The following is a 16241-nucleotide window of genomic DNA, read 5'->3' on the forward strand; positions in this document are numbered from 1 at the left end:
CCTGGCACAATGCACTGAGAAGGGCATATCATCTTTGTGGTGTCCTTTCCAATGATGTATGTGTTAGTGGTGCTTAGTTGCTCAGTTGTGTCTGACTCTTTGTGATCCCATGGACTGTAGCCAACCAAGCACCTCTGTCCATGGGGATTCTCCAGGCAAGAATACTGGAATGGGTTGCCATGCCCTCTGCCAGGGGATCTTCCCAACCCAGGGATCAAACCCAGGTCTCCCACGTTGCAGGTGGATTCTTTACCATTTCAGCTACCAGGGAAGTCCAAACCTCAATAAATCATGAGAAAATATTGGACAGACATCATCATGTCCAAACATCAGAATGAAAGCCATTGTACTTTTCAAAAGTATCGAGATCATGAAAGACAGGGAAAGACCTAGAAATGGTCACATCCTGGAGGAGGATATTACTAGGGAAACAGGAAATTCTTTTATTTAAAATATAGTTTAGTTAATTGTATTGGACCAATATTGATTTCTTAGTTTTCATCATCATTCTGTGGCAGAAATTCTCAGTTTTAGCACTGTTAACATTTGGGGGAATAATTATTTGTTGTGGAGGCTGTACATTGCAGGATGTTCAGTAACATCCTCAGCCTCCACCCACTAAATGCAAGTAGCATCTCTCTCCTTTTGTGACAACCAAAAATGTCTTAAACTTGCCATATGTCCCCTGGGGAACAATATCACCCCTGGTTGACAACCTCTATTCTGTTATGTAAAATGCTAATATAAGGGATGGTTGGGTAAAGGACTTTGAGAACTATACTACTTTTGCAGTCCAGCCCTAAATCTAAAATTATCTTTAAAAAAAGATTATGGTTATTATTATGCTAATACATGCTTGTTAAAAAAGTCAGAATGTTATAACTTAAGTTCCTCATTTCTTCCTTCACCTGCATCACCAACCAGTATGTCATTAACATATTTGGATAAATCCAGAAATTTTCAGTGATACACAACTATTTTTATACAGTTTGAGTTAATTATAATACTCTAATAATATACAAAGTTAATTTTTGTTGATCTTTTTGGTTTTATTATACTTTCTTTTTTTTAATATATATTGATTTGGCTGCACTGGGTCTTTGTTGCTGTATGTAGGATCTAGTTCCCTGACCAGGGATTGAACCTAGGCCTCCTACTTAGGGAATACAAAGGCTTAGCCACTGGACCACCAGGGAAGTCTCTTATTATGCTTTCATACATACTATAATTGCTATGCTGTACTATGTTTTGTTTTGTTTTTTTTTCACCCAGCAATACCTACCCTTGCTATGGACCAGACACTGTTTTTGAATGCTTGCTATAGATGAACTCATTTAATCTTTACATCAAGGATATTCATGAGACATGTTTTTTCCTTACTCTCATTTTGCAGATGGAGAAGCTGAAGTAGAGAGGTTAAGTAATTTGTTAAGGTCACAGCAAGTGGTAGAGCCAGGCTTTGAACTCAAAGCAATCTGGTTCCTGAGTGCTTTTAACTTTCAGCTGCATCCTGCCTCTAATTTGTCCTAGACATGTTTCCCTGTGTTTCATGTCACTGCGCCTCATTCTTTTTAACAGTTACATAAGGTTGTATGCTATATTGTTCAGTTGTTAAGTTGTGTCCAACTCTTTGCAATCCCATGGACTGCAGCACACCAGGGTTCCCTGTCCTTCACCATCTCCTGGAGTTTGTTTAAACTCATGTCCATGGAGCCAGTGATGCCATCCCACCATCTCATCTTCTGTCACCTTCTTCTTCTGCCCTCAATCTTTCCCACCATCAGGGTCTCTCCCAGTGAGTTGGCTCTTCACATCAGGTGGTCAAAGTGATGGCATCAGGTGGAACTTCACTTCAGCATCAGTCCTTCCAATGAATATTCAGGACTGATTTCCTTTAGGATGGACTGGTTGGATCTCCTTGCAATCCAAGGGACTCTTGAGTGTTCCCCAGAACCACAATTCAAAAGCATCAGTTCTTTGGCGCTCAGCCTTCCTTATTGTCCAACTCTCAACATCCATACATGACTACTGGAGAAACTGTAGCTTTGACTATACAGACCTTTGTTGGCTTAGTGATGTCTCTACCCTGTCTAGGTTTGTCATAGCTTTCCTTTCAAGGAGCAAGTGTCTTTTAATTTCATCACTGCACTCACCATTCACAGTGATTTTGGAGCCCTGGAAAATAAAATCTGTCACCGTTTCCACTTTCCCCTTATCTATTTGCCATGAAGTGATGGGGCCAGATGCCATGATCTTAGTTTTTTTAATGTTGCATTTTAAACTAGCTTTTTCACTCTCCTCCTCCTATAGATGAACTTTAGTTGAACTCTTCCCTGTTGGTGTCCCGATTCCCACGTAAATCTACAGCCCTAGGTCTCCAACCACCTCTTCAATGTCCGTTTAGTGCCACAGCCTTCATTTTAAATTGACTTATTCAACTGATATTTCAATAAAAAATAAATTTAAAAAGCAACTTGATTCAAGCTGAGCTATTATCCTCCCACCCGCGCTTCCACCCACTAATTTCCACCCACAAAGCCACCGTGTCCTCATCTGAATGGCAATGCCAACACCCACGAGTCACCCAGGACAGAGGCAGAAGCCAAACTGGGAGGGAATTAGTTAAGTAAAGTAGATTTCAAAGGAAATGGAAGGTGTTTGGGTCAGTAAAATAGGGAAAGAATTTTGCACAAAAAATTAAAAGGAGGTGGGCTAGTTTTGGACATCTTGGGGAAACAAGTGGAACGAGGGAGAACGGAGGAGCCAAATATAGGCTTCTGGATTCTTAGCTGCTCATCACCAAGGTAACTGCGTTGCGATGGCAACAGCAAAGGCAGCACCGCCTTTTTCAAGAACTTCCTTCGCTGCGGTTACCTCCACACAGGCCAGACACTTCCGCATGGGCGGCTTCAGCCCGCGGGCTATGGTTTAGGAAGGCGGGAATTGCTGCAGTAGTAGCCAATCGGATGGGCTCTGTGGCGAAGGACGCAAAGGAGGGGTCGGAACTTTTGGAAGCTCAGCAGAGGGCGTTGATAAGGCGAGTTCGCGTCCCTTTCCCACCATTTAGCGGCCGAGGAAAGGAAGAGGGCGGGACCTGGGAGAGGCCGACCGGGGGCGGGGCCCAGATTAAAGGTGGGAGGCTCCGCCCACCCCCGCTTTTGCTCAATAGGAAGCCAGAGAGTCAGTCCGGACAGTTAGGGTGCCCAATGAGTGCTGTCGCCAGGACCCCGTGCGGGGCGGGCTCAGCCAATCGGCAGCAGCAATGGGCGGACGCGGGCGGCAGAGGCGGTGCGGCGGAGGCGGAGCGGCCTCTGCGGCAGGAGGGAAGATGGCGGACGAGGAGAAGCTGCCGCCCGGCTGGGAGAAGCGTATGAGCCGCAGCTCAGGTGCCGCGGGGGTCGGGGCTGGGACGGGGCCGCGAGGGCCCGCAGAAGCAGGGCTCGAGCTTGTCCCTCGAGCGCGGCAGCGCCGCTCGGTTCCCGTGGGGTCCTGGCTCCTTCGCGTCGTCCCCGGGTAACGGCCCCGGCCCACCCTGTTGGGGCTGCGAGCCTGAGGAGAGGGGAATCCCGAGGAAACTGAGGCAAGGGGCGTGGCCGGGGAGTTCCAGGGTGCTCCCGGGGTGGCAGGGGGATGGTGATCCCGCGGCACTCCCTCAGGCGATGGCCCTGGCCCTGCCGATCTGACTGACATTTTCGTTCGGCCTAATGCACCAGAAGTCCTGAGGGAACGTCTGTGCAACCCGCAGGTCCCAGGGTGGGGACCCCTTGGGGAGGACACCCCAACATCATGCTCAGGGCGGGGCCCTAGGGTGGTGTTCGGCCTCGGATATACAACCTCCTTCTGCTAATACGCTCGCTACCATCCACACCATATTCTGAGTTTGCGATATCCGGCCGGTGGTATTCTGCCTGAGAACTGCCCTTGTGCTCCGGAACCCGACTTAAGACTTTTCCCCAATAATAATGTCAAGAATAGGGAACGTTTATCTCAGGACCAAGCATAGTTCCAAGCATTTTGGGTGTTTGCTTTCTCTAAATGGCCATAATTTTGGGAGAGAGGTAATTGTTACCCCCGTTTTGCAGATCAGGAAACTCGAGGCCAGAAAACGCAAGGAACCCGCCCAAGGTCATTGATTTCAGGGGGTGGGGGTTGGGTTCGGACCCAGTCATTCTGACTCCAGAGCCCCCTACCCTTCTTGCTGCAAACTACCAAGATGCAGGTTCCAGTATTTCACACTTCTTTCTCCATAGAGCCTAGCAGTCATTGTCGCAGTAATAATTTGATTTTTTGAACATCAGGAGCACTTTGCATACAGCACCATCCACTCTCCACATTAACCCTGTGGAGGTTTGATGTCCTTATTCTCTCACCCCCACTTTTCAAATGAGAAAACTGAGGTTCAGGGAGATGGAACCCATTGCCAGTGTTTTTGAGGCAGTCAGTGGCTCAGCTCTCACCAGCCCCCCACCCCACCCTGCAGCCTTGACCCATGGATGTGACCTACAATGTAAAGCCAATGCTCTGCCCAATTTGGGGCTCCCACTCCAGCCATTTCTACCCAGTTCAGTCCTGACAGTGTTCCCTGAGGGTGACATCCAGCCCTTCACGGTGTTCGGACAAGTCCTCCGTGTAACCCCGGGCAGACTCTGCTCCAGGAATGACACCCTATCTCTACTGGGTCCTACTTCAAGCTTCTTGTTGGCAGCCCTCACTCCATGCTCTTTAGTATCTGGATAACATCTGACCCCAGTAATGCTGGACCCCACTTCTGTAACTGGGTAGGGGAAAAGGACAAAGCTTTTGTGTGTGACACACGTGGGTACAGTTTATGCAGCAGAATAAACACCCCTTGCTTTGTTTTGGAGGTACTAGTAGCTGACCAGATGCCTCACAGTAACATGTGCATGCTCCAGTCGTGTCCTACTCTTTGTGACCCCATGGACTATCCCACCAGGCTCCTCTGTCCATGGGATTTCCCAGGCAAGAATACTGGAGTGAGTTGCCATTTCCTCTTCCAGAGTATCTTCCAACCCAGGGATCAAACCCAAGATTTTTTTGCTTCCTGCATTAGCAGGCAGATTCTTTACCTCTGTGCCACCTGGGAAGCCCATGGTTTGACCAGAGATGTATTAGTATGTCTTTTGTTACCCAAATGTTACTGACTGGAGTGTCTCAACATTCATTTATAATCGCCAGCCACAGGCGTTAGTTTTTGCAAAAATCCCCCAGTCGATAATGTGTTAATATATGTCAAGTGCTATCCTAAACTCGTTACAGATGTGAACTCATACAGTCCTTCCAAAAACCATTCAGGCAAGTACTGTTATTTCCATTTTACAAGTGAGAAAACTGAGGCCCGGAGAAGGGAGTCATACAGGGAGTGTGTGGCAGATTTGAACAGGGAGTCTGGCTGCTGAGTGCATGCTTTGAACCTCTCTTCCTCATCTTGGATTATTTTCCCCCCTTGAAGTTATTAATGACCAAAGTTATTATGTGGTCGTACTTGCTTGTTTATTGTCTGTCTGCCTCTCACCTAGAGGGTTAGCTCCCTAAGTCCTGGTGACACTGGTGGACAGCAGTGGGCTGGCTGAATGAAGGCATCTTGTTGGCCAGTTCCATATCATGGCTTGATGGTGGTATGCACTGAGCAGGTCCCAGCTGAATTCTGTACCCCACCCCCCCTTCTAGGCCGGGTGTACTACTTCAATCACATCACTAATGCCAGCCAGTGGGAGCGGCCAAGTGGCAACAGCAGTGGCAGCAGCAAAAATGGACAAGGGGAGCCCACCAGGGTCCGCTGCTCACACCTGCTGGTCAAGCACAGCCAGTCACGGCGACCCTCATCCTGGCGGCAGGAGAAGATCACCCGAACCAAGGAGGAGGCCCTGGAGCTGATCAATGGTGAGCTGGGGTTGGAGACCAGGCCTGGGGGAAGGGGGCAGTCCCTCTCCCCAAGGGCAGTGCAAGCTTTACAGAAATCACATGAGATGCTCCACCCCAGCCAGCTTAGCTGTCAGCTGTGGCCTTGGCCGACCTATAAGTGCCTGTTGGTGGCATGAGCCTGGCTTCCATGGCTGCCTCTCATTTTCCTCCCCAGCTGGTGTGTGAGAGTGGGCCAAGGTTGGTGGAGAGGACCCAGCCTTGTGGCTGCCAGACCTGGGTTCACATGGTCACTATGCCCCTAGGAGCTCCTTGACCCTGAGAGATTCACGTCACTTCCTTGAGACTTGGTTTTCACCTCTGTCAAATGGACGTCGTCATCTCCTTGCCTTCATGGGCCATTGTGAAAGCTCAGTGAGATGAAATGGTGTAATGGATGGCACACAGTTGTGTGTGGGTCGTCATTCAGTGGGAGCTATCCTGGAGAGTAGTGTTATCAAGCAGGGTCCTGGGGCACGTATGTGGATGGGTCAGGAGGGAGGTTGGAAAGGTAGCAGTGTTAGAACTAGACAACAGAGTCAGTGAATTAATTTGGCTCTGAGCAGGCTGTTCGACGCTAAGTTCTGTGTTTGCTCCACAGTCTAGAGCAGCAGTTGGTAGGCAGACTTTTTCTTAAAAGGCCAGATGGTAAATAGTTTAGGTTTTGTGGGCTATACAGTCTCTGTCAGTTCTGCTTGGCAACTCCGTAGCAGCTGCAGGTGATGTGTAAACAAATGGGCGTGGTCATGTGTCAATAAAACTTTATTTACAGAAACAGCAGGATTTGACCCCAGGGCTGTAGTCCTCAGCATCCTGGTCTAGAGCTATCTAGTGTGGCCACTTCTATCTACATGTGGTTATTTTCATGTAAATTAGTTCAGTTTAAGTCATATTAAAGATTGGTTCCTCAGTCACACCAGCTACACTCTTCAGTAGTCCCACTTGGTTATAGGCTGCCATTTTGGACAGCACAACTGGAGAATATTTCCATCCTTGCAGGAAGTTCTGTTGGACAGTGCTGGTCTGGATCACAAGTGTGGTTTCATCATCCACTTAGCCTCTCTCACCAGAGATCCCAGACACCTCCCAGGCCCTCCAACCCCACAGAACCAGTGCCTCACTCCTGCCCAAACAGCCTGAGTGCCTATCCAGTTCTACCAGGTCCTGGCTGTGTGACCTTGAGCAAGCTACTTAACATCTCAGCCTCAGTCTTTTAACTTACAAAGTTAGTGTTAAGATAATAGGACCCACCACATAGGGTGAAGAGAAAAAATCGTTAGTCGCTCAGTTGTGTCCGACTCTTTGTGACCCCGTGGTCTGTAGCCCACCAGGCTCCTCTGTCCATGGATTTCTCCAGGCAGTAATACTGGAGTGGGTTGCCGTTTCCTTCTCCAGGGGATCTTCCTGACCCAGGGATCGAACCCAGGTCTCGTGCATTGCAGGCAGATTCTTTATCTGCTGGTCTCCAGGGAAGCCCTAGTGCAGCAAAGCACGAGTAACAGCCCTTGGCATCTAGTAAGTGTTCTGTAATCGCTGGTGGCCATTATGATGGTGGTTATTAGCACAGGCCTGGCATGGTTAGTCCGTATTAGCTGTTGTTTTGTGCCACATAACTGGCCTGTGGGATTTTACTGACACACACCTACACCCATACCTGTTCACTCCATACAGTCCCCAGCATGATAAGTGGCACCTGTTAGCCACCCACCTCTCAGCCTTGTAGAGTGGAGCCAAGTTTTTGCACAGAATCTTGAAGGCAGATTTAAAGAGCTTCCTTGGACTTCCTTGATGGTCCAGTGGTTAAGAATTCACCTTCTAGTGCGGGAGAGGTGAGTTCCAACCCTGGTCAGGGAATTTAGATCCTATATGCCTTGAGGCAACTTAATCTGCATGCCACAACTAGAGAAGCCTGCATGCTTCAATCCACCACAGCCAAAAAAAAAAAAAAGGAAAAAAAAAAAATAGCTTGCCTCCCGAGCTCCCTAGGACGGGGGCTGGGTCTTTCTCTTTTCCCACTGCACACTGGACACAAAGCCTGGCCCACAGTAGCGCCCACATCTGGGTCTCCTGAACCCAGAGGAAGCAAGAAGGGATCCTGGCAGAGGAAGCGGCGGAAATGAAGGCCTGGGGCTGGGCTGTAGGCAGGACTCAGGGGAAGACTGCAGGGGACTGAAGAGAGATGAAACTTATCTGGGCAGGCCCCAGCCAGGTGGAGAAGGGCCCAAGCTGAGGCCAAAAGTTTGGGTCCTTTTCCAGAGGCTGCAGGAAACACATGGCCACGTGATGCTGGGAGAAGGGCCCTACAGTCTGGCTTTTCAGTAAGAGCTGTGGCTGGAGGGTGACAGGCCAGGAAAGCCGGAAGGCCCAGGCCCAGGCTGGATGGGCCAGCAATGAGCAGTAAGTGTTGAGTGGGGTCTGGCTGCCACTCAGGGGAAGAGGATGTGGCGGGATGCTTAGAAGAAACCACGAGATGACCTCTTGGATGCTTTTAGCTCAAGTGGTCCCAGTTCTGAGGCTTCTGGACCACGTGAGAGTGCACAGGACGTGATGGGCACTTGGAGAGTGAGTGGCAGGAGATGTCGTCACTGGCTGAGGGGACTTGGGAAGAGGCGCAATCTGGGGAGAGTCTCACTAAGTCTGAGGGCTGGAGGAAGGAACTTTGGCGAGGCAACCATGAGAGCATCTGGGTTGAGCAGATAGCAGGCCAGAGACAGAAGCCTGGGGGACAGTCCCAGCCAGAGGTGGCAGGTAGACATGGGGACATCTGAGCATCACTTGAAAGAATAGCTGTTGGGCTGTAGGGCCTGCCTGGGAGTGGTGCCGCCTGTCCCATCTCCGAGGGACAACGACATGTCTAGTGGGGCTGGCAACTGCAGTGGGAGCCCGGGGGTACTGAGGTCAGCTTGGGTCTGGGGAAGGGGTATCCATGGGCCCTGGGGCCTCACCTTAAATCAGTGTACACTCGGAAGTGTTAGCAGGAGTCAAACATGCCTCCCTGTGCCAGGGGCCCTGGTGGAGGCCGTGGGAGGAACTGCAGCTAGAAACAGTGTGACTTGAACTTGGAGTGGGTAGGAGGCAGGGGGAGTAGATTCTAGAGAGCTTGAGTGGGCGGAATCAGGAGGACTGGGTGATAGATGAGAGGGGCAGGGAGCAGGTAAGGTCAGAGGTAGTGTGACCCACCCTGGACTGGCCCATAGGTGGATCTCAGTGCCAGCTGTGTGAAAGTTGCTCAGTTGTGCCCAACTCTTTGTGACCCCATGGACTGTAGTCTGTGGAATTCTCCAGGCCGGCATACTGGAGTGGGTAGCCATTCCGTTCTCCAGGGAATCTTCCCAACCCAGGGATTAAACTCAGGTCTCCCACATTGCAGGCGGATTCTTTACCAGCTGAGCAATCAGGGAAGCCCAAGAATATTGAAATGGGTAGCCTATCCTTTCTCTAGCAGATCTTCCCAACCCAGGAATCAAACCGGGGTCTCCTGCATTGCAGGTGGATTCTTTACCAGCTGAGCCACCAGGGAAGCCAGCTGTGTAGCTTCAAGCAAGTGTCTTCATTCTCAGAGCTTCAGCTGGCCTCATCTGTAGAATGGGCACAGGGTGGCCTGAAGATCCAGGGGCCAGCCGACCGCTGAACGCTTAGCAGAGCAGTGGGCTCAGTGTCATGCTGTCTGCGTGGTAGAGCCTTAACCCCAGTAATGTAGTTGTGTGTGGTGGGGACCAGGGTCAGGACAAGGCCTTTGCCTACCGCAGCCTCTCCTGCTTGCTAATGGTCCATGGGTGGAGCTCTGGGGCAGAACATGGGAGGCCTGGTGGGCTCAGCATGCAGACCCTCCACTGACATTGGCATATGGTCTTAGTGTCCTGAGATGGGCCCCCTCAGGGGTCATTATGAGGGTGCAGTAAGATGGCGCAGACTTTGGTACACTTGGTTACCAGACACCCATGTGCCAGGTCAGCAAGCTCTGGGCACCGGGGCCTGGTTTCCTCTTTCATGAAGAAGGTTGTTTCTCCCCCGTCCCCTCTTCTCATGGGCTTGTTCCAGGTGATGACGAGATCAGCCTTTCGGTGGCGCAGTCTGCCACTGGCAGCCTGGGTCCCTCCGTACCCATTTAGAACCTGTGCTCCTCAGTTGCCTTGAAAACCAGTGTGTTCACATTTTCTGCTGAGGCTTCTTTCTCAGGGCCAGCTCCTCTGCAGCTCTTGGGCTGTGGCCGGAGGCTTGTCAGGGATCTGGGGACTGGCTGCCTGTCGTTGCCTGTGTCCTTGTGTAAGGAAGCCAGGCCACAGAGAAGCCCTCCCTGCCTGTTCCTCCATCCCTACGTGCCCAAGGTCGCAGAGAGGCCCCAGTGTGAGTCCCATCCCCGTACCCCATGCCCAGGGTCTGGAGGGTTAGTGAGCGCCTTCCACCCAGTGTCCCCACTCATGGTGGGCGGCTCCCTTCCAGGCTCCTGGTTTCAGGCTGGGGTCTCTGGTCTCTAGACAGCCCCTCCTGGAATTTGGATTTTTTTAAATATTTAATATTTACTTGGCTGTGCTTGGTCTTAGTTGCAGCATGCGGGATCCTTAGTTACAGCATGCAGACTCTTAGTTGCAGAATGTGGGGTCTGCTTCCACAACCAGGGATCGAATCTGGCCCCCTGCATTGGTAGCACAGCATCCTAGTCACTGGACCACCAGGGTAATCCCTGGAATTTGGGTCTTGAGGAAGGCAGACTTAATTCCATCACCTTTTTCCCTGTCCAGACCCTTTCCCTAGTTTGTCTCTAAACCTCTTTAGAGTCAGAGACCACTCCACTTGTTCACTCACTGTCCCTGGAATCATGGTGTGACTCTGGCCGCTACAACAGAATACTGCAGGCTGGGTGGCTTAGCCACAGACGTTTATTTTTCACAGTTCTAGAGGCTGGAAGTCTAAGATCATAGTGTTGATTGGTTTGGTTTCTTCTGAGGCCTCTCTCCTTGGCTTGCAGATTGCCACCTTCTTTGTGCTCACCCAGCCTTACCTCAGTGCATGTGATGGAGAAAGAGCGAGCTTTTGGGGGACCTTTTTTTTTAATACGTAGTTTTATTTATTCGGTTGCACTGGGTCTCAGTAGTTATAGCAGGCAGGCATGTGGGATCTTTAGCAGTAGCATGTGGGATCTAGTTCCCTGACCAGGGTTTGAACCCAGGGCCCCTGCACTGGGAGCGTGGAATCTTAGCCACTGGACCACCAGGGAAGTCCCTAGCTTTTCACCTTGACTTGTGGCCAGACTCCCAAAGGTCAGTTTTAGAAAGGAGAGCTCAGAAAGGAAGTCTTGTTTCTTTTTAAAAAATCATTTCAGGGACTTGCCCTGTGGTTCAGTGGTTAAGACCCCATGCTTCCAATGCAGGGGACGCAGGTTTGATCCCTGGTCATGAAACTAAGATCCCACATGCCGTGGGGCGTGGCCAAAAAGTAAGAAAAAAAATCAGGGTCCCATCCAAGCAGAATATTTTCTTTCTTTTAAAAAACAAAATGTATTTATGTATTTGGCTGCATCAGGTCATAGTTAAGGCACGTGGGCTCTTCATTGGGTCATATGGGATCTGTCACTGCAGCATGAAGACTCTCTAATTGCAGCTTATGGGCTTAGTTGCTCGGAGGCATGTGGGATCTTAGTTCCCCAACTAAGGATTGAACACATGTCCCCTGCTTTGCAAGGCGGGTTTTTAACCACTGGACCACCAGGGAAGTCCTGTAGCAGAATATATTCTGAGAACTGCTGATCACAGGAAAACGTGAGTGCTATGAATGATGGGGAGAAAAGCTTGGCTTTTATTCAGTTCCTAGGCTGCTGTTGCTTGCGTGCACACACACTGTGTGTCCTTGCCAGGCTGCCTAGTTTCAGGGATCCCTGCAGCTGTGCCCCCAGCCCCAGTGGCTGGAGGATGCTGCAAGGGGTGCTTGAACAAGACTCAGGACTGGGGCTGACTCCCCAAATGCTGGGCCCATGCAGCAGTGCTCCCACGAAGTACCTGGGTGCAGGCAGGTACACTGGGGGGTGCTGCACTCAGGATTCCCTGGCTGGGTTTACTGGAGTCCAGACAGGAGGCGGGGGTGGGGGGGCTGGGGGTAGGGAGTTGGGAAACGTATCTCAGTGTTGCTCAGGTGAGCCTGAGGACATAACCAGAATCCAGGGAGAGGAAGAGATGGAGGGGAATCCTTGTGCCATCCAGTTCAGATCGAGTCACCCGTGGATGTGTCAGGCACAGGGGGTCCACTTGGCAGCCACGGGGGTTATTGGGAGCCCACCCGGCTTTTCGCAGCAGGAGGCACTGCAGGGACTGCCCTGGCGGTTCAGTGCGTAGGACTCCAGGCTTTCACTGCTGAGGGCCTGGCTTTGATCCCTAGTCAGGGAACTAAGATCCCACAAGCTGCAGGGTGCAGCCTCCCCCCACCAACTCCCCCTCCAAAAAGAGCCACCGCAGCATGCAGGCCACAGGGAGCGGGGCTGTGTCACATCTGAGAGCCTGTCTGACCAGGTAGCACAGCGCAGTGACAGCGCCGACCACGAGGTGCAGACGGGCACGCAGGTCAGAAAGAAGCAGGGCAGTCCGAGTGGCAGGGCCCCGCAGAAGGGAGGACAGCATGCTGACAGCGGGTGCCACTTGTCCGGGTGTCTCTCAGTACCTGGCACTGTGCCTCGTGTCCCTGTGACCGGCTGGCAAATGACCGATGGTCGAGGCTCAGAGGCGCAGGGACACAGGGCAGGCAGGGGTCACGGGAACAGCTGTGGAAGCAGCCAAGCAGATCAGATGCCAGGACACGAGTTACTGCCGTGGCCTGTAGTGAGATGGGGGAGTGGGGTGACAGGTGTGCTGCCATAGCGTCCTGGACGGACGGATGGATGACAATGACAGGCTAGACTGGAGCCGGAGATCCGTGGGCCAAGGTGAAGTTCCCACCAGCTCAGCGACAGGCAGATGGTCTGGCTGGGTGTGTGGGTCTCTGAGCACCAAGTGGATTAATCGGCAGCGTCCATGTGGTGCTCAGAAAGGTGCCAGGCGTGTCACAGCCTCATTTAGGTCAGACGGGAGCCATGGGTGGAAGTGTCTCCGTGGTGTTGCCCTCTGCTGGGAGCCCTTTCCCTCAGTCCTCTTCCTTCCCTCCCATCTGCCCGGTCTCCCTGTCCCCCCAGGGAGAATCGGTATCTAGTTTGGGCTGCACAGAGGGTGAATCTGGTGCGCTGCCAACTCACCCCATCAGGGCAGCTGGGAGAAGAGCCGTGTCAGCTGCCCCGGGGGCGCAGTCTGCCGCCTGTCCCTTGCTGAGTCCCGGTCAGGCCGCCTCCAGGGTTCTTCATGACACCCCAGGAAGTGGCCCTGGCCTTCCTCACACTTTGGACAGACAGGACAACCGAGGCCCTCGCGCTGAGGGCTCAGCCATCTCCTGTGGCAGAGCTGGGCTAGTGCTATGGCCTCCTGCCTTTGTCCTAGAAGCCTCTAGAAAATTTTCCTTTTACTGCCCTGGGGCGTCCCAGTGTCCCTTATTTTTATTTTCTTTGCTGTGCTTCTGTGGGATCTTAATTCCCAACCGGGGTCAAACCTGTGCCCCATACGTTGGAAGCCCCGAGTCTTAACTACTGGACCGCAGGGAAGTCCCCCAGTGCTGCTTTGTAACGTCCGTCCTGCCTTCTGTCCTCCCCAGCAGAGCCTGGAGGTAGACTTTCTCTCAGTGTGTGGGGGTAGGTAGAGGCCATGCCATGTTCATTATGTGTTCCTGTGTGAGTAGGGAGGGGGGGTTACAGAGAAGGGGTTGTAGGACTGGGTAGGAGACCAGCTGCTCTTGAGGTCACCACAGGGTCATGGGGTGCATGCCTGTCATGGGTGTGTATGGCTCCGGCTGTGGTTGTACATGCACGCTCATGCACACACGATTGGCAGGGGTTGCGGGCTCCTTTCTGAGTGAAGTGCTGCCCTGCCCAGAACCCTCCGCCCACCCGCCCTGACGAGGACGCCTCCCTTTGTGTCCCCCTTGCAGGCTACATCCAGAAGATTAAGTCTGGAGAGGAGGACTTTGAATCTCTGGCCTCACAGTTCAGCGACTGCAGCTCCGCCAAGGCCAGGGGAGACCTGGGTGCCTTCAGCAGAGGTGCGCAAAAAATGGGCACCTCTGAACCCCAGCAAGACCCTCTGACCCACTGGCACCTGCACCCCACCTAGAGGGATGGCCCGTGTCGCACTGTCCCCTGGGGTCCACCAGGTGGCAGCAGAGTCCCGTCCTCAGGCTGCAGAGTCTTCTCCCCGGTGGTGGCATTTCTCTCCGGGTGGGGCATCCATCTTTGTGTCTCTCTGCTCAGTTGTCCCCATCACAGACCCACCAGGGTGGGTGTTTGCTGCCATTTCCCTCTCTTCCTGTTGAGGTGCAAAGCTGGGGCCCCTAAGAGTCCCAGAGCACATCCCCCAGAATCCTCTGCCCGCCCTCCTGGGTGGAGAAACCAGGAGTGAGGGGAGGAGGGGGTCAGATCAGCAACCCTGCCAAGTTCAGGCCTCTCCACCTGGGACTGTAGGAAGGGAGGAGCAGAGGGAACCAGGCCGCTGCCGCCTCCCCCCTTCATCCTGGGGTCTCTAGAGCATCAAGGAAGGGCCCAAAATAGGCTGAGGGGTGTTTGGGATCCAGCAAGGGGCTGTGGGCCAGGGAGACCAGCTCCTCGGTAAAGCTTCTCTCAGTGCACAGAGGAGACAGCCACTCTGCCTCCTTCTTCATGCTGTCCTCAGCTTCCTGGGGCCTCCCTAATAGCCTTGCCGCCCCCAGCTGCGCCCAGCTCAGGCGCCGTGACAGGGCCGGAAAGTGCATGACGGATGAGTCAGAATGAGGGCCCTGGGGGCGCAGTGGGAGCCCCGTCTGCCCAGTCCCACCTGCAGGTCTGGACCCCACCCGCCATCTCTCCTGCTTCCTCCCCCAGGTCAGATGCAGAAGCCATTTGAAGACGCCTCCTTCGCGCTGCGGACAGGGGAGATGAGCGGGCCCGTGTTCACAGATTCGGGCATCCACATCATCCTTCGCACGGAGTGAGGGGTGTGGATGGCCCAGGCCTGGCCCCCTGGGGGAGACGGGTGGGACGGGGTGGCTGGGCCCGCAGACTCCGCTCCCTGCTGCCGGCCAACCAGTGGGGACCCCTCCCTTCTCCTGTCACACAGTATTTATTGATCCCAGAATGGCTGGGAGGGGGCCCTTCACCACCGGGTGCTCCCTGTCCGCTCCCATTGGGGCTGTCCCTGCTAGACCCCCCTCCCCTTTAGGAATCGACTTCAGAAGGGCACAGGGTGGAGAGGCTCCCTGGGCTCCCAGAGCCAGGGTTGGGGGTGACCTGTCCCAAAGAGAAGGCCTAATTAGCTGAGCTGCCCCTGTGCCACCCCAGGTCCAGGATGGGGTCAGGTGGGCCTTGAGTTGTTGCTGGTTGGGCCGTGTTCCTCTGTTCAGTTGTAAAAAGCAGACGCTCCGCGTGGGGCCCAGGCTGCTGGCTGCTATGGGGCCTCTAAGCAGCCATGCAGCGCCTTCCCCACCCTTGATTAAACCTGGAACCACTGTTCTGCTGTCTGGCATGTCATTACCCACCCCCAGGGCAGCGATCATCTCCCACCACCCCTGGTGTCAGGTGTCCAGGCCATGTTCCCTCCCTGGGAAGCTGCTCCTTTCCCTGGGCCTGGGGTGCTTCATAGCAGCAGCAGACTCAGGGAAGTGGAACAACCGCGGTCCTCAAACTTGGGTGTTCAGGAATGTTCCAGAATGCAAGGGCCCTGACCGCACAGCTCTGGGTTCAGCAGGTCAGGTGGAACAGGAAAATCCTCAGGGAACCAGAGTGAAGTCCCCATTCACCCTTGGTGCTCTCGGTGCCGTGCCCCCCCCAAACACACTCCACTTCAGTTGGAACAAAATACTCCCAACACTCCGATGCCTACTTCCCTGTCACCGTAAGCATTCTGCCAGGACCCAGGCACCTCTGCAGATGCTAATACCATGGCAACGGGGGCCAGTGAGCAGGGCCACTGCCAGATGTCTCTGAGAGCAGGGGTCCTGCCTAGCCTTCCGGTGGCAGGTGGGGGGAGTTCTGTGCTGGAACATGGTAAGGGGAGGGTCACTGAGCAGAAGGAATCCCTGCAGCAGGTGTGGGAGGGGGCAGGACTCTTCAGGTGGAGGCTGGGGGCGTGGCCCATCTGTTCTGCATGACTCCTCACAGCTGCCCCTGGATCCGGGCCTGGGCAGGAGGCTCAGAGGTCAGTCAAGGGGTTCATGGGTGTGTTGGAGAAGGGGTTATGTCCGTTCTGCACCCTACACACACACTTAATGGGGACCAGCCT

The 16241-nt window shown here is 53.3% G+C and overlaps 1 protein-coding gene across 1 annotated transcript; it reads left to right on the forward strand.

Annotated features, from left to right (window-relative positions):
* The first annotated feature begins 3262 nt into the window (after positions 1-3262).
* Positions 3263-15472, forward strand: PIN1 (peptidylprolyl cis/trans isomerase, NIMA-interacting 1). Its single transcript, XM_052642994.1, has 4 exons — positions 3263-3386; positions 5689-5901; positions 13921-14031; positions 14846-15472. Exons 1-4 carry the CDS (start codon positions 3263-3265, stop codon positions 14953-14955), a joined length of 558 nt encoding a protein of 185 aa, XP_052498954.1. The 3' UTR covers positions 14956-15472.
* The last annotated feature ends 769 nt before the right edge of the window (positions 15473-16241 follow it).

This window comes from Budorcas taxicolor, chromosome 7, assembly GCF_023091745.1.
Source record: "Budorcas taxicolor isolate Tak-1 chromosome 7, Takin1.1, whole genome shotgun sequence".
Taxonomy (NCBI): domain Eukaryota; kingdom Metazoa; phylum Chordata; class Mammalia; order Artiodactyla; family Bovidae; genus Budorcas; species Budorcas taxicolor.